The sequence below is a fragment of the Oncorhynchus mykiss genome, chromosome 12, assembly GCF_013265735.2.
Source record: "Oncorhynchus mykiss isolate Arlee chromosome 12, USDA_OmykA_1.1, whole genome shotgun sequence".
Lineage (NCBI taxonomy): Eukaryota > Metazoa > Chordata > Actinopteri > Salmoniformes > Salmonidae > Oncorhynchus > Oncorhynchus mykiss.
In genome coordinates this window covers 22,016,793-22,038,967 of record NC_048576.1, presented here as the reverse complement: position 1 = coordinate 22,038,967, position 22,175 = coordinate 22,016,793, and the positions used below count along the sequence as shown (strand labels likewise).

General features: G+C 44.2%; 1 protein-coding gene and 1 pseudogene across 2 annotated transcripts in view; one reads left to right on the top strand and one right to left on the bottom strand.

Moving 5' to 3' along the window:
• Positions 1-935: 935 nt before the first annotated feature.
• Positions 936-9,710, bottom strand: LOC110536818 (annotated as a pseudogene).
• A 7,290-nt stretch (positions 9,711-17,000) lies between these two features.
• LOC110537205 (leucine-rich repeat-containing protein 75B-like) overlaps positions 17,001-22,175 on the top strand; it is a 44,622-nt gene continuing 39,447 nt past the window's right edge. The window contains exons 1-2 of one of the 2 annotated variants that reach the window (XM_021623062.2): positions 17,001-17,270; positions 17,388-17,619. In XM_021623062.2, coding sequence (XP_021478737.2) covers positions 17,470-17,619 — 150 coding nt within the window. In that variant the 5' untranslated portion in view covers positions 17,001-17,270; positions 17,388-17,469. Of the gene's footprint in view, positions 17,620-22,175 lie in introns of both variants that reach the window. The other variant, XM_021623061.2, reaches the window with a different exon arrangement.

Here is a 22,175-nt window from a genome sequence, read left to right as displayed (position 1 = left end):
TATTAGGCAAACTGTGATGATTAATAATAACCTCAAAATAAAAGCACCAGTCATTCATTACCTTTCATATTCTGACCGATGAAAGACAAACATGAATATAGAGATGGCACTGTTAATTGGAATATGAAATATTGAGATGGTACAGACCGTAGCGATTAATAATCCAATTAAAACGATGTGGAGGACAACTGTGTATAATTAATTGCTCTTTCTTTATATCAGACTGAGGTATACTTGGTCATCAAAGACAGGATAAGAGAGGAGATGTTGGAGGGTAGTTTCTCTCCACTTTATGACACCAATGAGCGTAGAAAGGTGGACCTGGTTTACCAGAGTGGACGAAGGTTAAAGGGCATTACCGAGATGAGGAGAGGAATGTGTGTATGTTTCTGTTGGTTTGTAATATAGTCTGGAGGTGGTTTTCATCTGAATTGGATGCCTAATCAGCCAGCCTGTCTGTGGAAGCAGGGGTGTGTGTATGGGTCTCAGTTTGTGTAAACTGGGGTGTCTGTATGGGTCTGTTTGAGGGAGCAGGTAATGATGGTGGAAAAAAATCTGTACAGTTACATATCGCTATTTTTTTGGGACGATTTTATATTGATACTTTGATTCCAAGTATTGATTTGTAAAAAATGAGGTAGCTTTAGCTAGAGCTGGTTGGCTGTACCTGTTAATCTTACAGCCTGTTCTCCATCTTTTTAAATAGTGAGCTGACATGTTTTCAGCACTTTTTATTTCCATGACTGATTAAAACAAATTTTCTCATGGTGTCTTGTCTCTTGTTTGGAACATCAAATCGCAATAAAATCACAGTATCGAATCACAAATATATAACTGTGGGAATCGCATACATATATCGGCACCTAAGTATCGTGATATCGTATTGTGAGGTCCCTGGCAATTCCCAGTCCTAGTAGTGGCTTGTGTGGTTGGTCTCAGTACCCAGCGGCATAGCCCCACTTCCTGGGGTCAGATTCAGCATGAAGCCGGTCACCCTGGCGCACCACCGCCTGAACCACAGCACATGTGGCCGTCAGGAACTCTGTCTCATGGTTCTTCAAGGCCAGACCAGTCATCACCCTCTGTAAGGAAAGCATATAGAACACTGTGAAACTGCTATTCAAATAGACACCCTGCATCACTAGCATGATAACCAGCCACGGTGAGTGGGTGGCCAGGCAGAGGAACCACAGGAAGACTAAGTTCAGGCAGTTTAATTACTCTGGAATAAGTTTTTCATCTAATCCTCTGAGACAAACTCTGTCACATTATATAGCCATTGTACTGGGTACCAGCAGAGAGAGGAAGTCTGGAGGAGGACATCTATGGACAATATATCCAATAGACCCTGCATGAATGTGGAGCTGAAACAGAGCTTGGAAGAGGAGATTTATTTCTACACCCCAATAACTGGTCCCTCAGATAACCACCTTTTGTTTGTGCTGCTGCTGCCTGCTGCTATCTTAATTTGCATGGTCAAGAGAGCTATACATGTATGGTGCACACAGTAATAGGATGAGATACAGTGCCTTTCAAAAGTATTCACCCCCTTGGCGTTTTTCCTATTTTGTTGCATTACAACCTGTAATTTAAATTGATTTTTTATTGGGATTTCATGTAAAGGACATACACAAAATAGTCCAAATTGGTGAAGTGAAATTAAAAAAAGAACATGTTTCAAAAAATTCTAAAAAAAATAAAAAACGGAAAAGTGGTGCGTGCACATGTATTCAACACCTTTGTTCTGAAGCCCCTAAATAAGATCTGGTGCAACCAATTATCTCCAGAAGTCACACAATCTGTTAAATAAAAGTCCACATAGGGGGGATTCTAAGTTTCACATGATCTCAGTATATATATACACACACACACCTGTTCTGAAAGTCCCCAGAGTTTGCAACACCACTAAGCAAGGGGTTCCACCAAGCAAGCTGCACCATGAAGACCAAGGAGCTCTCCAAACATGTCAGGGACAATGTTGTGGAGAACTACAGATCAGGGTTGGGTTATAAAAAAATATCAGATACTTGGAACATCCCACGGAGCACCATTAAATCCATTATTAAAAAATGGAAAGAATATGGCACCACAACAAACCTTCCAAGAGAGGGCCGCCCACCAAAACTCACAGACCAGGCAAGGAGGGCATTAATCAGAGAGGCAACAAAGAGGCCAAAGGAGCTGCAAAGCTCCACAGCAGAGATTGGAGTATCTGTCCATAGGACCACTTTAAGCCATACACTCCACTGAGCTGGACTTTACTGAAGAGTGTCCAGAAAAAAAGCCATTGCTTAATTAAAGAAAAAAATAAGTAAACACCAAAAGGAATGTGGGAGAATCCCCAAACATATGGAAGAAGGTACGCTGTCAGATGAGTCTAAAATGTAGCTTTTTGGCCATCAAGGAAAATGCCATGTCTGGCGCAAACCCAACACCTCTCATCACCTCGAGAATACCATCCCCACCGTGAAGCATGGTGGTGGCAGCATCATGTTATGGGGATGTTTTTCCTCGGCAGGGACTGGGAAACTGGTCAGAATTTAAGGAATGATGGATGGCGCTTGAGGGGCTGCCTCTCGTGCCTGTTGCGCTGCTGTGTACGCGGCGCCAACTCCATACGCCTGTATCCCTCCTCGCACTGTTCCAGTGAATCCCAGGCGGGCTCCGGCACTCTCCCTGGGTCGACCGACCACCTTTCTATTTTGTCCCAAGTTGTGACATAGTCCAGATCTCTCTGCTGCCTGATACCACGCTGCTTGGTCCGGTTGTGGTGGGGGATTCTGTACCGGCCGTTGTTGGTGGAAGAAGGTGAGGACCAAGGTGCAGCGTGGTATGTGTCCATATTTATTAGAATTAACACGGAAATAACCAAAATAACAAAGAGAAACGACCGAAAACCGTTCTGACTGGTGCAGACACACAACAGACAACAGAAAATAATCACCCATGAAACGCAATAGAAAACAGGCTACCTAAATATGGTTCTCAATCAGGGACAACGATAGACAGCTGCCTCTGATTGAGAACCATACCAGGCCAAACACAGAAATAGCAAATCATAGAAAAACTAACATAAACAACCCACCCAACTCACGCCCTGACCATACTAAACCAAAGACATAATAAATTACATAATGAATCTGTGGTATGACTTAAAGATTGCTGTACACCAGCGGAACTCATCCAACTTGAAGGAGCTGGAGCAGTTTTGCCTTGAAGAAGAGACAAGAATTCTAGTGGCTAGATGTGCCAAGCTTATAGAGACATACCCCAAGAGACTTGCAGCTGTAATTGCTGCAAAATGTGGCTCTACAAAGTATTGACTTTGGGGGGGTGAATAGTTATGCAAGCTCAAGTTCTGTTTTTTTGTCTTATTTGTTGTTTGTTTCACAATAAAAAAATATTTAGCATCTTCAAAGTGGTAGCCATGTTGTGTAAATCAAATGATACAACCCCCCAAAAATCCATTTTAATTCCAGGTTGTAAGGCAACAAAATAGGAAAAATTCCAAGGGGGTGAATACTTTCGTAAGCCACTGTAAACCAGCGCTGCTATAATGTAAATTAACAGCATACTTTTCTTATGTGAACAGTGCTAAAGCAGCATCAGGCCTGCAAAGCAGAGCGCCTCAGGTGTGATGGCTCGGAAAACAATTATCTTCGGTCCTGATACACTTATAATGTAGCATAGGCTGTCCAAATGTGACCCACAGTTTGATATTGAATACAACTCTGTGGCATCAGTGGGAAGGCTTACCATCCAGGATGTTGAGTATGATGGACAGGACAGGGCCACTGGCGGGGGCGTTGGGTACAAACATGGTGTACCCCCCCCCCCACAGTAGCATTGAGAGGATTCTCATCCAAAAAAGGCTTGTAATTTCTTTAGGTCATCCAGTGTGATGATACCATCTGAAACACATACACATAAACACATTCTGTAGCACGTACAGCCAGCAGACCCTGAATGAAATTATATCAAAATTGCAGTTTGTTCATATTTGGTAGATATAAGGGCGAAACCAACTTGAAGCCTGAATGTCCTTCACAAGGTTCTCTGCCAGCGGCCATTCGTAAAAAGCATTAGGTCCCTCATTTGCTATTATTTCATAGGTGTCAGCGAGTTTAGTAAAGGTGATGATGTCATTTTCCTTAAGGATGCCACCGTTTTTGTCACAAAATACCTCACTGAAAGAGAGACCAAAAACAGAGATGTCATGTCAAAGACAACAGACAAACATATGACCCTCTGAACAGTAACTCAGATCGTCACTCCATATTACCCCTCCCTTGTAGGCATTCTCACCATAAAGCTGTGTCACAGATGATGGTTTCCCTGTTCTTGGAAATAGCGGTGGCCAATGCCCTGCCCAAAGGAAAGTCTTTCCGTGCCAACTGGATTGCAGGCTGGAAAAGCTCTCTCCATGGCAATTTTCCATGGCGATCGTGTGCCATCTCATACCCACGGATCTCCCCTGGTATGGCGATGGACAACCCTCCTGCCAAACATTATTAATGTAATGTAATGTAACAGATTGTGAAAGGATATATTGGAAGATGATAGGTTGGAGTGCAGATTTTGATCTTCTCTAATGTACTACTCTTCATTCCTGTTCCCAAGAACTCTAAGGGTACCTGCCACAATGACTATCGCCTTGTAGCACATCTGTAATCATGAAGTGCTTTGAAAGGCTGGTTATGGCACACAGCAACTCCATCATCCCAGACACCCTAGACCCACTCCAATTTGCATACCACCCCAACAGATCCATAGACAATGCAATCTCAATTGCACTCCACACTGCCCTCACCCACCTACAGTAGATAAAAGGAATACCTATGTGAGAATGCTGTTCATTGACTACAGCTCCGTGTTCAGCACCATAGTCCCCTCCAAGCTCATCACCAAGCTCGGGACCCTGGGACTGAACACCTCCCACTGCAACTGGATCCTGGACTTCCTGAGGGTAGGAAACAAAACCTCCGCCATGCTGACCCTCAACACGAGAGCCCCACAGGGGTGTGTGCTTAGACCCCTCCTGTACTCCCTGTTCACCCACGACTGTGTAGCCAACCACGAATCCAACACAATCAGTGCTAGTGAGCATTTCTCCTTTGCCAAGATAATCCATCCACCTGACAGGTGTGGCATATCAAGACGCTGATTAAACAGTGTGGTCATTACACATGTACACCTTGTGCTGGGGACAATAAAAGGGCCCTATAAAATGTGCAGTTGTGACACAACACAATGCCACAGATGTCTCAAGTTTTGAGGGAGCATGCAATTTGCTTGTGGATTGCAGGAATGTCCACCAGAGCTGTTGCCAGAGAATTTAATGTTTATTTCTCTACCATAAGCTGCATCCAATGTCGTTTTAGAGAATTTGGCAGTAGATCCAAGCGGCCTCACAACTGTAGACCATGTGTAACCACGCCAGCCCAGGACCTCCACATCTGGCTTCTTCACCTGTGGGAGCGTCTGAGGGGGGATGGGGGCGGGCTGAGGATAAAGCCCTTTGGTGGGAAAAAAACTTATTCTGATTGGCTGAGCCTATGCCCTCCCAGGCCCACCCATGGCTGCAACCCTGACCAGTCATGTGAAATCCATATATTAGGGCCTAATTAATTGATTTCAATTGACTGATTTTCATATATGAACTGGACCTCAGTAAAGTCTTTGAAATTGTTGCATGTTGCGTTTTTATTGGATGTGACAATAAAACTGAGTGTCTTTTGACTCTATTGCAAGGCCATCTTTCATTGTAAATGTGCAACTTTCATATTTTTGTTAGGTAACTGATAAAATATTACCCTTCTTGGCTAACTGGGTGCTATTCCCAAACATGTCCTCTGTTGCGTTGGCGGGAGCCGTCTCTCTGGAATCAATGGTCTCTACCTTTCCTGTGAAGGAAGACAGAATCATTACATCACACCAAGTTACAATGGAGTGAGCTATTACATTTCCTGTTTTTAGTTCAGTTGTGCCAGTCAATGTTTGATTTGTTGACATCATTAAAGATACAGTTGGTATAGGTTTAAGTCAAGGATTAGGGCTCAGACTCTACCAGTTGTGGCATTATACTGTAGATGGTGAAGAAGAGACCTCCTCCAATGCCCATGCTGTGGGCATTCACCAGCACAACACGCAGCAAGGCAGCAATAGATGCATCCACTGCAGAGCCCCCTTTCTGCAACGTGTCTCTGAGATTTATATTGGACACACAAACACACAGACAAAAGTTTATATTCAGTGGCCCTGATTTGCATACACAAGCGCTAGTTTGTGAAGAAACAGCAGGCAGTTTACACAGACAGAATGAATTATGATGACAAAATCATAAGGATTTGTGATGATGGATGAATATACATACACTCAGAAGAAGGAGCATATTTTTATGTTCAGACAAAGAAACATTTGAGCCTGGTATCTGCTATTTAAAGGCCTGCTTGAGACAGCGTGTTTTGAAACAGGGATCTTTGTATTGTATCTGAATGTCTACAACAACATTTCAATTAGTAATTTCAACGGTGTGCAAACGTTTGAGACTAGTACTGTATGTACATGTATAGTATGTTTGTGTTTGAAAGAGAATTTTAACCTGCCGGTTTCTGAGCATCGGCCACCACGGCAGCCCTTGAGTAGGAATGGCCATTCGAAGACGTCCTGCACCCCAAACCAAAGAAAACTCCCACAAAAGTGCTCACGGCTGCCACCAGCAGCACCACCAGACCCACCACTATGGACTTATGGACCATCTTTCTATCAGGGAAACACAGGACATCATAGTAGAGTCAATCTCAATTGAAGAGAGTTAGACAAGTATAAACACACAGAAACACCCCCACACAAATGTACCTTCAAAATAGAAAAACAGCAAAGACGATTTATTCAAACATGTATATCACAATTATAAAATGTGAGTTGTGGCTAAGTTCTAACATTCTTTTCAGATATAAAACCAGGCCATTACAGCTCACCTCATTCAACAGTGTGTCCTCCTAACCTTATCTAGAGAGTAAACTCGATAGTAATCCTTTTGGTATTTCAACCCAATAAGATACAGTTACCTCCTAACTAGTTTATTTTGTTGAAATCTGAGACTGTGTTTACACAAGCAGCCCAACTCTGATTTCTGTGCCCATTTATTGGCAAAAGATCTGATCTGGGTCAGAAGACCAATTACTGGTGAAAGCTTTTGTCTGCCATTGTAAACGTACTGTCACAGCTGGCTGAAGGACTGGACCAAGGTGCAGCATGGTAAGCGTACATTTGAACTTTATTTAAAAAATGACGATGACAAAACGAAGAACAAAAAAACAACCATGAAGCTTTGGGCTATGTGCCCTGAACAACTACAAAGTTTACTCCATGTGTAACTCTGTGTTGTCTGCTCATACTGCTATGCTTTATCTTGGCCAGGTCGCAGTTGCAAATGAGAACTTGTTCTCAACTAGCCTACCTGGTTAAATAAAGGTGAAATAAAAAAATAAAAATAAAAAAGTTAACTTCCCACAAAACAGGTGGGGGAATAGGGTACCTAAGTGTGGTTCTCAATCAGAGACAATGATAGACAGCTGTCCCTGATTGAGAACCATACCAGGGCAAGACATAGAAATACTAAACATAAACATAGAAATACTAAGCTCCAGACAGGCGGGCGGCTCTGGTGAGTGGGGCTGCCACCAGAGGCCTGGTGCGTAGTGTAGGCACCGGATACACAGGGCCATGGAGGCGCACTGGCGGTCTCGAGCGCAGAGCTGGCCCCACCCGTTCTGGATGGATGCCAGCTTCCCCCTGGCAAATGCAAGACGTTGGCACCGAGCATACCGGCCTGTGAATACTCCGCCTCGGTACCGTGCGCATCACCCCATAGCACGGGGCCTGACCAGTCCCATGCTCGCCACGGTAAGCACGGGGAGTTGGCTCAGGTCTGCTTCCTGACTCTGCCAACTCCCCGTGTGCCCCCCCAAAAAATTGTTTTGGGGCTGCCTCTCGGGCTTCCTTGCCAGCCGTGTGCCCACGTACCGCTGGTTCCTCTCTCCGGCTGCTTCTGCTCTCCTAGCTGCCTCCACCTGTTCCCATGGAAGGCGATCCCTTCCCGCCAGGATCTCCTCCCATGTGTAGACTCCCTTGCCGTCCAGAACGTCCTCCCATGTCCAGGAGTCCACCTTACCATGCTGCTTGGTCTATTGGTGGTGGGAAGTTATGTCACGGCTGGCTGAAGGACTGGACCAAGGTGCAGCATTGTAAGCGTACATTTTAACTTTATTTAAAAAATGACGCCGACAAAACGAAGACACCTCCAAATGAAAAAGTTTGGAGAAGGCCTAACCACACCCAGTAATGTTGAGGAATCTACAACATCAGTAGCACTGTTCGGACTTATTCCATAAGTCTAAATATTAAAGCTATGCGTAGAGACATGCATAGGCCTATGAATAATACAATGGCGATTACATTTGTGTTGTGTGACAGAACTGCACATTTTAGAGTGGACTTTATTGTCCCAAGCACAAGGTGCACCTGTATAAAGATAATGCTGTTTAATCAGCTTCTTGATATGGCACACCTGTCAAATGGATAGATTATCTTGGCAAAGGAGAAATGCTCACTAACAGGGATGTAAACAAATTTGAGCACAAAATTAGAGAGAAACAAGCTTTTTGTGCGTATGGAAATTTTCAGGGATCTTTTATTTCAGCTCATGAAACATAGGACCAACATTTGACATGTTGCGTTTATATTTCTGTTCAGTGTTGATAAAAATAAATAATGGTTTTGTCCTGTGCCCATTCCCAAAGGAATTTAATTTGGTTTCTCTATGTGTTTAAAGAACATTGGTCCGCAGCACTTTTGAATTGAGATTGTGTGTCACATTCATCACTAAATCCTAGCACATGACAAAAGACGATAACCTTCCTCTGTGAAGCTCATCCTGCCTGATGCCAACAAAATTAAACCAACAACACAATAGAATGGAATCAGATAATACCTCCTCCCTTCAGTGCTATGTATTTACTGCCATGCAAATTCCTTAGCCTGTCAAAACAGTGTTCCATGCATGTAACATCTCTGGACACTTCATTTAGCTTATGCAGCACAGGTACATTTGATGAAAATACACAAACCATTCAGACTGAATTATTCCCTGTCCTCACACTTAATAGGATTTTTTTTTTTTAGCTATCGATCACCTAACTAGTAAAAGATCAGATCTTCCTCTTACCTTGGTGTCTCTCAGGCCTCTGGAACAGACTGGTTGGCAGTGGGTTTGTCACGGTCCTCTCAGTAAGTTGAGCAGTACATAGCACCATCTAGGCAATAGCTCTCAATGTGTAACTATTACAATGATGTTCAACTTTAACCTACACCTCCATAAAAGCACCTGATTGGTGTTACTCTGGAAAAAGCAGACAGGAACAGAAGTAGGTCGCCTAGCGGTTAAGAGCGTTGGCCCAGAAACTGAAAAGTCGCTGGTTTGAATCCCTGAGTCAACTAGGTGAACAATCTGTCTCTATGCCCTTCAGCAAGGCACTTAATTAACCCTAACTGCTCCTGTAAGTATCTCTGGATAAGAGTGTCTACAAAAATGTAGGAACAGAGGAGCACATTCAGAAAACATTAACATAAAACCCACCTCTCTTATGAGGGAAATAATTGACAACCTAACACCAATATAAAACCTTCTATGATGTTATTTTGTTGCACCAGAGACTGGATGTCTAAACAATGGAATAAATTATCTCTTTATTAACAAATAGACTGCTATTGTAGTATTAACCACATCAAACAACATGGTTGTTGGAGATGATTTCAAAGAGGTGAACAGACATGACTCCAGGGTAGAAAACCACAGGGGCGTAACTTTGCTTTTAGAAGTTGGGGAGACATCAATTTTTTTATTTTTCCAATCAGATAAACACTCCAAACAGCCTACCCGACCTCTCAGAGAAGTCTACATGGTCCTAAAGCACACCGTTGCCTCGTTTTGTATCACATTGCAATTATAAAACTGGGGGGGACAAAAATGCAATTTCAGAATGTCCTCAGTGAAAGTTGTACACCTGTAAAACCATGCTAGATGAGGGAAATGGGTCAGTTGTACAGCTGAATGCCTTCAACTGAAATGTGTCTTCCACATTTAACCCAACCCCCTCTGAATCAGAAGGGTGCAAGGGCTGTCTTAATCGACATCCACGGCACCCGGGGAATAGTTGGTCAACTGCCTTGCTCAGGGGCAGTACGACAGATTTTGACCTTGTCAGGTCGGGGATTCGATCCAGCAAGCCCAATGCTCTAACCACCAGGCTACCTGCCACCCCTTCAACATCTTGATGCACATAATCAATGCAGCATTCTAACACCCGAAAAGGTAGTGGCACATTATTTGTAAAAGGGGTCAATTCGAAGTGAAGGCAGTCAATTCAGGAAGTAGACTTAAATAACAATAATAGAAACAAAATAATGCATATATTTCCAATGACTTCTCAATAAACTGAGGTGTAGAAGCTTTTTTTAAATTGATTTTTTATAAAATCACTTCCTGAACTGACTGCCTTCAATTTGAATTGGCCCCAGCCATGATTTGTAGTAGATCTATATTCTCTGCTAGGAACATCACACATGGATTGGTTTGACTTTTTTCAAATGTAATGTTTAACTTCAAAGTGTTCAACAATGGTTGAAATGGTATATATTTTTAACACGCCTATATTGCTGAGGTTTATAAATATACATATTTTTTATTCTAGAATGACAAAACATCACCTCGTTTCACACCAGACTTTCAGTAGGCTATTTCTTGACAATACAGCAACTCCATAACGTATTTTATCCTTTGGTTTATCTTTCCTTTTACATTGTATAATAATAGTGAAGACATCAAACCTATGAAATAACACATATGGTATCATATAGTAACCAAAAGTGCTAAACAAATCAAAATATGTTTTATATTTGAGATTCTTCAAATAGCCACCCTTTGCCTTGATGACAGCTTTGCACACTCTTGGCATTCTCTCAACCAGCTTCATGAGGTAATCACCTGAAATACATTTCAATTAACAGGTGTGCATTCTTCAAAAGTTAATTTGTGGAATTTCTTCCTTCTTAGTGCGTTTGAGCCAATCAGTTGTGTTGTGACAAGGTGGGGGTGGTATACAGAAAATAGTTTGGTAACAGACCAAGTTAATATTATGGCAAGAACAGCTCAAATAAGCAAAGAGAAACGACAGTCCATCATTACTTTAAGACATGAAGGTCAGTCAATATGGAAAATGTAAAGAACTTTTAAAGTTTCTTCAAGTGCAGTTGCAAAAACCATCAAGTGCTGTGATGAAACTGCATCTCTTGAGGACCGCCACAGGAAAGGAAGACCAAGAGTTGTGTCTGCTGCAGAGGATAAGATCATTAGTTACCAGCCTCAGAAATTGCAGCCCAAATATATGCTTCACCTAGTTCAAGTAACATACACATCCCAACATCAACTGTTTAGAAGAGACTGTGTAAATCAGGACTTCATGGTCGAATTGCTGCACAGAAACCACCACTAAAGGACACCGATAAGAAGAAGAGACTTGCTTGGGCTAAAAAACATGAGCAAGACCGGTGGAAATCTGTCCTTTGGTCAGGAGTCTAAATTTGAGATTTTTGGTTCCAACCATCGTGTCTCTGTGAGATGCGGTGTGGGTGAACGGATGATCTCAGCATGTGTGGTTCCCACCGTAAAGCATGGAGGAGGAGGTGTTATGGTGTGGGGTTGCTTTGCTGGTGACACTGTCTGTGATTTATTTTGAATTCAAGGCACACTTAACCAGCATGTATACCACAGCATTCTGCAGCGATACACCATCTCATCAGGTTTGGGCTTAGTGGGACTATCATTTGTTTTTCAACAGGACAATGACCCAACACACCTCCATGCCGTGTAAGGGCTATTTTACTAAGAAGGAGAGTGATCGAGTGCTGCATCAGATGACCTGGCCTCCAAATTGAGATGGTTTGGGATGAATTGGACAGCAGAGTGAAGGAAAAGCAGCCAACAAGTGCTCAGCGTATGTGGGAACTCCTTCAAGACTGTTGGAAAAGTATTCCAGGTGAAACTGGTTGAGAGAATGCCAGGAGTGTGCAAAGCTGTCATCAAGGCAAAGGGTGGCTATTTGAAGAATCTCAAATATAAAACATGTTTTGATTTGTTTAACACTTTTTTGGTTACAACATGATTCCATATGTGTTATTTCATAGTTTTGATGTCTTCACTATTATTCTACAATGTAGAAAATAGTAAAAATAAAGAAGAACCCTTGAATGAGTAGGTGTTCTAAACCTTTTGACCGGTAGTGTATATTATTTAAGTATAGAATACTCTGTAATACTCTGATGGCTAAATGTGAGAGAGAAAGAGAGTCCAAAAAATAAATGTATCAAATGAAAACATTAATGAATCCATATTTTCTACATCAATTGTGATATGATCAAATCAATGCGCTGAATACAACAGGTGTAGTAGACCTTACAGTGAAATACTTACTTACAAGCCCTTAACCAACAATGCAGTTTAAAAAATAAGTGTTAAGTAAAAAATAGATAAGTAAAACATTGAAACTAAAAGTTACAAATAATTTAATAGCAGCAGTAAAATAACAATAGCGAGGCAATATACATATATGTACAGGTATAGAGTCAATGTCAAGGTTTAGTCAAGGTAATTGAGGTAATATGTGACTCCACCTGGATTTGGTCTTATGTAGCAACATTTTAAATTGGGTTTTTTACATTGGTAAAACAGAGACTCAGAGCTACAAAATGGTATATCATACACTGCATTTTTGAGGAACAATGGGAAAGTAATTCCGCTTTGAAAGTTGATTCACTTGTAAACTCACTTTTGAGTAAATGGCATTTTAGTGTTTCAGTGAGAGAGATCTTCTTTGTCTACACCCATTCAGCATTGTTCACACCCTCTTAAGCTTTAGCCCCACCCATCTTGTTGCATTCAGAGCGCACGCTTGACGCTCTGGCCGATGATTTGTTTACCTCTGGATAACATGAAAACAGCCTAACCAGCACTGATGGCAACAATTTCATTATGCTTTTTTTCTGATGTTTATTGACACCGACCATATTCAATGGGTGTTGGACACTTTCGCTCAAGACATGTAGCTAGCTACCTAGGTAAACAATTAACCTAGCTAGGTAAACAACATGTACGATCACACACATCACGTCACCTAAAGTTAGCTAGTTAAACAACAATGAACAGAGCCAAATCATGTCATTACTACCCCTGCATGAATAATAATGACAATAATAATAATAATGATGTCATACACACAACGTTCTCTAGGGATCCAGCCAGCTAACAGTACACTTTAGCTTAAGACATGTACCTAGCTAGCTAGGTAAACAATTAACCTAGCTAGGTAAACAACATGTAAGATCACACACATCATGTCACAACGTTAGCTAACATGATATTGAGTACAGTATATTCATATGAGATGAGTAATGTAGGGTATGTAAACATTATATTAACTGGCATTGTTTAAAGTGGCTAGTGATACATTTTTACATCAATTCCCATCAATTTCCAGTATTAAAGTGGCTGGAGTTGAGTCAGTATGTTGGCAGCAGCCACTCAATGTTAGTGGTGGCTGTTTAACAGTCTGATGGCCTTGAGATAGAAGCTGTTTTTCAGTCTCTCGGTCCCTGCTTTGATGCACCTGTACTGACCTCGCCTTCTGGATGATAGCGGGGTGAACAGGCAGTGGCTCGGGTGGTTGTTGTCCTTGATGATCTTTATGGCCTTCCTGTGACATCGGGTGGTGTAGGTGTCCTGGACGGCAGGTAGTTTGTCCCCGGTGACGCGTTGTGCAGACCTCACTACCCTCTGGAGAGCCTTACAGTTGTGGGCGGAGCAGTTGCCGTACCAGGCGGTGATACAGCCCGACAGGATGCTCTCGATCGTGCATCTGTAGAAGTTTGTGAGTGCTTTTGGTGACAAGCCGAATTTCTTCAGCCTCCTGAGGCTGCTGTGCCTTCTTCACAACGCGGTCTGTGTGGGTGGACCAATTCAGTTTTCCCGTGATGTGTACGCCGAGGAACTTAAAACTTACTACCCTCTCCACTACTGTCCCGTCGATGTGGATAGGGGGGTGCTCCCGCTGCTGTTTCCTGAAGTCCACAATCATCTCCTTCGTTTTGTTGACGTTGAGTGTGAGGTTATTTTCCTGACACACTCCGAGGGCCCTCACCTCCTCCCTGTAGGCCGTCTCGTCGTTGTTGGTAATCAAGCCTACCACTGTAGTGTCGTCCGCAAACTTGATGATTGAGTTGGAGGCGTGCATGGCCACGCAGTCTAGGGTGAACAGGGAGTACAGGAGAGGGCTCAGAACACACCCTTGTGGGGCCCCTGTGTTGAGGATCAGCGGGGTGGAGATGTTGTTACCTAACCTCACCACCTGGGGGCGGCCCGTCAGGAAGTCCAGTACCCAGTTGCACAGGGCGGGGTCGAGACCCAGGGTCTCGAGCTTGATGACGAGTTTGGAGGGTACTATGGTGTTAAATGCTGAGCTGTAGTCGATGAACAGCATTCTCACATAGGTATTCCTCTTGTCCAGATGGGTTAGGGCAGTGTGCAGTGTGGGTGCGATTGCATCGTCTGTGGACCTATTGGGGCGGTAAGCAAATTGGAGTGGGTCTAGGATGTCAGGTAGGGTGGAGGTGATATGGTCCTTGACTAGTCTCTCAAAGCACTTCATGATGACGGAAGTGAGTGCTACGGTAGTCGTTTAGCTCAGTTACCTTAGCTTTCTTGGGAACAGGAACAAAGGTGGCCCTCTTGAAGCATGTGGGAACAGCAGACTGGGATAAGGATTGATTGAATATGTCTGTAAACACACCAGCCAGCTGGTCTGCACATGCTCTGAGGACGCGGCTGGGGATGCCGTCTGGGCCCGCAGCCTTGCGAGGGTTAACAAGTTTAAATGTTTTACTCACATTGGCTGCAGTGAAGGAGAGTACGCAGGTTTTGGTAGCTGGCCATGTCAGTGGCACTGTATTGTCCTCAAAGCGGGCAAAAAAGTTATTTAGTCTGTCTGGGAGCAAGACATCCTGGTCCGCGACGGGGCTGGTTTTTCTTTTTTTAATCCGTGATTGACTGTAGACCCTGCCACATACCTCTTGTGTCTGAGCCTTTGAATTGCGACTACTTTGTCTCTTGTATTCGGTCATGTTTCCGGTCACCTTGCCCTGGTTAAAAGCAGTGGTTCGCGCTTTTCAATCCACGGTTTCTGGTTTGGGAATGTTTTAATCGTTGCTGTGGGTATAACATCGTCAATGCACTTTCTAATGAACTCGCTCACTGAATCAGCTTATTCGTCAATGTTGTTTTTGGACGTAGTGCGGAACAAATCCCAATCCACGTGATCAAAGCATGGAGCGTGGAATCAGATTGGTCGGACCAGCGTTGAGCAGACCTGAGCGTGAGAGCTTCTTGTTTTAGTCTCTGTCTGTAGGCTGGAAGCAACAAAGTGGAGTCGTGGTCAGCTTTTCCGAAAGGAGGGCGGGGGAGGGCCTTATATGCATCGTGGAAGAATAACAAGGATCCAGGGTTTTACCAGCCCTGGTTGTGCAATCGATATGCTGATAGAATTTAGGGAGTCTTTTTTTCAGATTAGCCTTGTTTAAATCCCCAGATACAATGAATGCAGCCTCAGGATATGTGGTTTCCAGTTTACATAGAGTCCAATAAAGTTTGTTCAGGGCCATCGATGTGTCTGCTTGGGGGGTAATATATACGGCTGTGATATATTCCCCCCAAGCAGACACATCGATGTTAGCAGCAATCAATAGGATAGAATGATGGTAAGACTTTCTAAATGGAGGGCGAAGAAGTGCTTTGTAAGCATCTCTGTGTGTGGAGTAAAGGTGGTCTAGAGTTTTTTCCCCCTCTGGTTGCACATTTAACAGGCTGGTAGAAATGAGGTAAAACGGATTTAAGTTTCCCTGCATTAAAGTCCCCGGACACTAGGAGCATCACCTCTGGGTGAGCGGTTTCCTGTTTTCTTATGGCGCATGAAGCTCATTTAGTGCGAACTTAGTGCCAGCATCGGTTTGTGATGGTAAATAGACATTTACGAAGAATATAGGTGAAAATTCTTGGTAAATAGTGTGGTCTACAGCTTATCAGGCGAGCAAAACCTTAAGACTTCCTTAGATTTTGTGCACCAGCTGTTGTTTACAAATAAACATAGAGGCCGCCCCTTGTCTTACCAGAGGCCGCTGTTCTATCCTGCCGAAAAAGCGTAGAACCCGCCAGCTGTATGTTATTCATGTCATCGTTCAGCCAGGACTTGGTGAAACATAAGATATTACAGTTTTTAAATGTCCCGTTGGTAGGATATACGTGATCATAGTTTGTCTATTTTATTATCCAATGATTGTACGTTGGCTAATAGGACCGATGGTAAAGGGAGATTACCCAGACCTTTGTCTGATATCTCTGTCTCTTTCTCCTGCGAATGACAGCGGTGAGGGTCTTGTCGGGCATCTGAAGTAAATCCTTCCCTTCCGACTTGTTAAAGAAAAAGTATTCATCCAGTATGGGGTGAGTAATCACTGTCCTGATATCTAGAAGCTCTTTTTGGTCATAAGACATGGTGGCAGAAACATTATGTACAAAATAAGTTACAAATAACGAGAAAAAAACACACAATATCACAATTAGTTAGTATATCTTAAAACCGCAGCCATCTCCTCCTGGGTCATTATTCAGACTGATAGTATGTGATATGATAATTACTATGATAATTGACAAACTGTGTACAAAATGTATTAGCATTAAATCATCCCTCTCAAATAGAAAGCTAAACCATCATGAGCTGCTAAACAACATAACTGGTCTTGGACAGTCGAGTTTACTGAGAGAGTAATCCCATGACTGATCGAGGCAGCGCGGATTCTTATTGGAAGCGAAGAACACGATCGCCACGTGATGTTGTAGTAGGCTACACTGACTGCTCGAGCTCTGTCGTGGCAGTGCATGGTTATAACGGCAAGACGGTGGAAATTATTTGAATATGAATAGAAAGCTAATCAATACTGCTGGTTTAATGCTCTAAATGTAATCTAATAGAGAATATAGTAATTTATCAACCTATATTTTCTCCCTTTGTTTTCATTCTGTTCAGATAAAAAAAAAACGTGTGTGCGTTACTCAATATCCAAGTTTAGGCTACTGTGTAACTGTTATGGCTACATTCTGTCAGGTACATGTATATAGCGTCTAGGAACTGTTGTTCAACTGAAACATTCTGTGAAGTAATGGGTTCTAAATTGACCAGGCAAAGAAGTCTGGACCAAATAGAAACCACATTTTCCAACAGGAGACGCCAGCAGCATGACAGCTCCGGAGAAACTGAGCGGAGTGGTGGCAAGGGAGGCGGGGAATTATTGTTTACATCCCTGATGCTGAAGTCAGATAAGCTCCCAGGGATGCTGCGGAAAACCAAGCACAGCCCCTATGTGAGACGGGTGGCATGGATCCGTGAAATACAGAAGCTTCTTCGAGAACAGAAACACGAACATGCAGTCGAGGTGCTCAAATTGCTAAGAAAGGTAAGAGAGAATGTTTAACATTGAATAATAGTTTACTTCTCCTAAACTTCATAAAATGTGTCCGTCCGTAGATTATTTGGTGCACCTGCAGAATTTGATGCTGTTAGATCAGCAGTATCCACAAGTTGTCACTCAAGTCAGCCTGATCAAAAATATGAAATGTACTGGTAAAATGCTGCATTTATTATTCATGTTAGATTATTATGCCTGTGTAAGTGACTGTAGGTTTGTTTGTAAATTAGGCGTGTTACTTCATATTTTGGGGTTTCCCCTTTATTTTGGGGTTTCCCCATTCAGCCACAAGAGCATTAGTGAGGTTGGGCACTGATGTTGGGTGATTAGGCTTTTTTGTTGTTGCTCGCAGTCAGTGTTCCAATTCATGCCAAACGTGTTCGATGGAGTTGAGGTCAGGGCTATGTGCAGGCCAGTCAAGTTCTTCCACACCATTCTCGACAAACCATTTCTGTATGGACCTTGCTTTGTGCAAGGGGGCATTGTCATGCTGAAACAGGAAAGGGCCTTCCCCAAACTGTTGCCACAAAGTTGGAAGCACAGAATCATCTAGTGACATTAAGCCCCAGACCATTATTCCTCCACCAAACGTTACAGTAGGCACTATGCATTGGGGGCAGGTAGCGTTCTCCTGGCATTCCCCAAATCCAGATTTGTCCGTCGGACTGCCAGATGGTGAAGCGTAATTCATCCCTGCAGAGAACGGCAGCGAGGTTTACACCACTCCAGCAGACACTTGGCATTGCTTCCAAAGGCAGTTTGGAACTCGCTGGTGAGAGTTGCAACCGAGGACAGACAATTTTATCACACTGCGCTCTCTACCGCTCTGTTCGCCTTGTGTGACCTACCACTTCACGGCTGACCCGTTGTTGCTCCTAGACGTTTCCACTTCACAATAACAGCACTTACAGTTGACCGGGCAGCTCTTGCAGGGCAGAAATGTGATGAACTGACTAGTTTGAAAGGTGGCATCCTATGACGTGACACATTGAATGTCACTGAGCTCTTCATTAAGGCCATTCTACTGTCAATGTTTGTCTATGGAGATTGCATGGTTGTGTGCTCGATGTTATACACCTTTAAGCAACAACTCATTTGAAGGGGTGTCCACATACTTTTGTATATATAGTGTAATTTAGTTTAGGGTAGTTTAGGGTACAATTATTCAGTGGCTTGCCCATTACATAATCACAGATCCAAATTGTAACTACTGTGTCAGATTGTCTGCCTTGTCTGGCTCAGGTATGTATGGTAACACCTTCACTGCTGTTGAGGTGTAGGTCTTCAGGCTCTTCGTGGAATATCACATTTCAGAAAGGTGACAAACGGAGACTGAAATAGTGTCACGCCCTGACCTTAGTTATCATTATTTTCTTTATTATTTTGTTTAGGTCAGGATGTGACAAGGGGTGTTTTGTTGTGTTTTTGTCCTGTCTAGGGTTTTGGTATGTTTATGGGGTTGTTTTACTAGTCTAGGTGTTTTGTATGTCTATGGTTGCCTAGATTGGTTCTCAATTAGAGGCATCTGTTTATCGTTGTCTCTGATTGGGAACCATATTTAGGCAGCCATATTCCTTGGGTAATTCGTGGGTGATTGTCGATTTGATGTTGCATGTTTGCACTCAGTGTTGATAGCGGTCATGGTTGTTTTGTTTTGTTTTGTTTTGGTTTGTTTGTTTGTTTGTTTGTTTGGTGTACTTCGTGTTCATTCGTCTTACATTAAAAGTATGTATTCACATCAATCTGCGCTTTGGTCTCTTCACTACGACTATCGTGACAGAATCACCCACCAACCAAGGACCAAGCAGCGTGGTAACGGGCAGCGGCAGAAATCTCAAGACTCCTGGACATGGGAGGAGATTCTGGACGGCAAGGGACCCTGGGCACAGGCTATGGAATATCGCCGACCCAAAGCAGAGCTGGATGCAGCGAAAGCTGAGCGGCGGTGGTATGAGGAGGCAGCACGAGAGGACGCCCCAAAAATGTATGGGGGGGGCACACGGGAGTGTGGCTAAGTCAGATAGGAGACCTTCGCCAACTCCCTGTGCTTACCGTGGAGAGAGGTGGACCGGGCAGGCTCCGTGTTATGCCGTGAGGCGGACGGTGTCCCCGGGGCGCAGGCATAGCCCGGTGCGTTACATAGCAGCGCCTCATCGGCCGGGCTAGAGTGGGCATCGAGCCAAGTGCCATGAAGCCGGCTCAGCGCATCTGGTCTCCAGTGCCTCTCCTCTGGCCAGGGTACATGGCACCAGCCCTACGCATGGTGTCCCTGGTTCGCCAGCACAGCCCAGTGCGGTCTATTCCACCTCACAGCACTGGCCTGGCTACGGGGAATATGCAGCCAGGTAGGGTTGTGCAGGCTCGGTGCTCGAGACCTCCAGTGCGCCTCCATGGTCCGGTCTATCCGGTGCCTCCTCCACACACTAGGCCTCTGGTGGCAGCCCCCCGCACCAGGCTGTCTCTCCGTCTCCTCCCTACAGGTGCTCCCCCCTGTCCGGCGCTTCCAGAGTCTCCTGCCAGTCCAGAGGCGCCACTCACTCCAGTGGCGTCCTCTATTCTGGGGTAGGTGGTGAGTGTTCCCGCTCCAGAGACATTACGTAAGTGGGCCGAGTCAGAAGTGCAGCGGGGCCCACGTCCCTCACCAGAACTGCCACCGCGGAGTAATGCCCACCCAGACCCTCCCGTTTAGGTTGGCGGCCCGGGAGTCCGCACCTTTGGGGAAGGGGGGTACTGTCACGCCCTGACCTTAGTTCTTTGTTTTCTTTATTATTTTGGTTAGGTCAGGGTGTGACAAGGGGTGTTTTGTTGTGTTTTTGTATTGTTTAGGGTTTTGGTATGTTTATGGGGTTGTTTACTAGTCTAGGTGTTTTGTATGTCTATGGTTGCCTAGATTGGTTCTCAATTAAAGGCAGCTGTTTATCGGTCTCTGATTGGGAACCATATTTAGGCAGCCATATGCCTTGGGTAATTCGTTGGTGATTGTCTATGTGATGTTGCACGTTTGCACTCAGTGTTGATAGCGGTCACGTTTGTTTGTTTGTTTGTTTGTTTAGAGTACTTCGTGTTCATTCGTCTTACATTAAAAGTATGTATTCACACCAAGCTGCGCTTTGGTCTCCTTCCTACGACGATCGTTACAAATGGAGTATATAGAGGGCAACCACTGAATATGTAAAACGAAAGGCCAATTTTCTATTCCTTAGATATTATTCTCAGGGACACAGAAATGCAATGTTTTCCTACATTACACAGTTCTACATAGTGTACATTAAATGTGTCCACATATTTATCCTGCCATGCTGGATGGTGCTTGTGAATTGCACACAAATGTATGAATTATCTGAGCCACGTTCCAATCATCAAATTGAAACAGCGGCAAAAGGCGTGACCTTGCGCTGCTCTGCTTCCCTGTAGCCCTGAAGTTACATTAATGAAAACTTGCTCAGCTCCACCTTCTCTTGTCCATGGCTGGATTACCGACCGGGTACGCAGGGCACTGACCCCCAACCCCTCAAAAAATACAAATAGCATATAAACATGTCGGTTTTGGGCCCCCTGGAGGTCGGGGCCCCCCAGATAGCATATGAACAAGTTGGCTGCCCCCCCCCCCCCCCCCCCCCCCCAGATAGCATATGAACACGTCATAAGCCATGGAAACGTGTAGAATTGCAGAAAACTTCGGTGGCGTCTCTGGTGCAGGGATCGTCGCCGGAGGAACCGGACCGTGGATCATCGCCGGGGACTCTGGACCGTGGATAGTCGCCAGAGGAACCGGGCCGTGGATCGTCGCCGGAGGAACCGGACCATGGATCGTCGCCAGAAGCTCCGGACCGTGTATCGTCGCCGGGGACTCCGGACCGTGGATCGTCGCCGGAGGAATCGGGGCCGTGGATAGTCGCCAGAGGATCCAGACCGTGGATTGTCGCCGGAGGCTCCGGACCGTGGATCGTCTCCGGAGGCTCCGGACTGGAAAACCCCTTGACAGGTATTCAAACCTCTTGACATTTCCACATTTTGTTGCGTTACAGCCTTATTCTAAAACTGAAAGTGTCTAAAAAACAGTTTTTGCTTTGTCATAATGGAGTATTGTGTGTAGACTGATGAGGGGAAAAACAATTTAATACATTTTTGAATAAGGCTGTAACCTAACAAAATGTGGAAAAAGTAAAGTGGTCTGAATACTTTCCAAAGGCACTGTACATGTATAGCCCTATGCCCTCGTCTGCTACTTGTAATGTCTGCTTCCAACTCACACCCTCAAACACGTACATCCCCTGAACTTAGCTCACACTCTCAAACACCTAGATCCCCTGAACGCAGGTTCTCCAAGATGTGCTACTTGTAATGTCTGCTTCCAACACACCCTCAAACACGTACATCCCCTGAACTTAGCTCACACTCTCAAACACCTAGATCCCCTGAACGCAGCTCACCTAGATCCCCTGAACGCAGGTTCTCCAAGCTGTGCCGACTCATCCCCCTTCCGCATCTACCTAATGCCATGGAAATGGCTGAGTGCATGTTCCAACAGGTGTTCCGTCTGT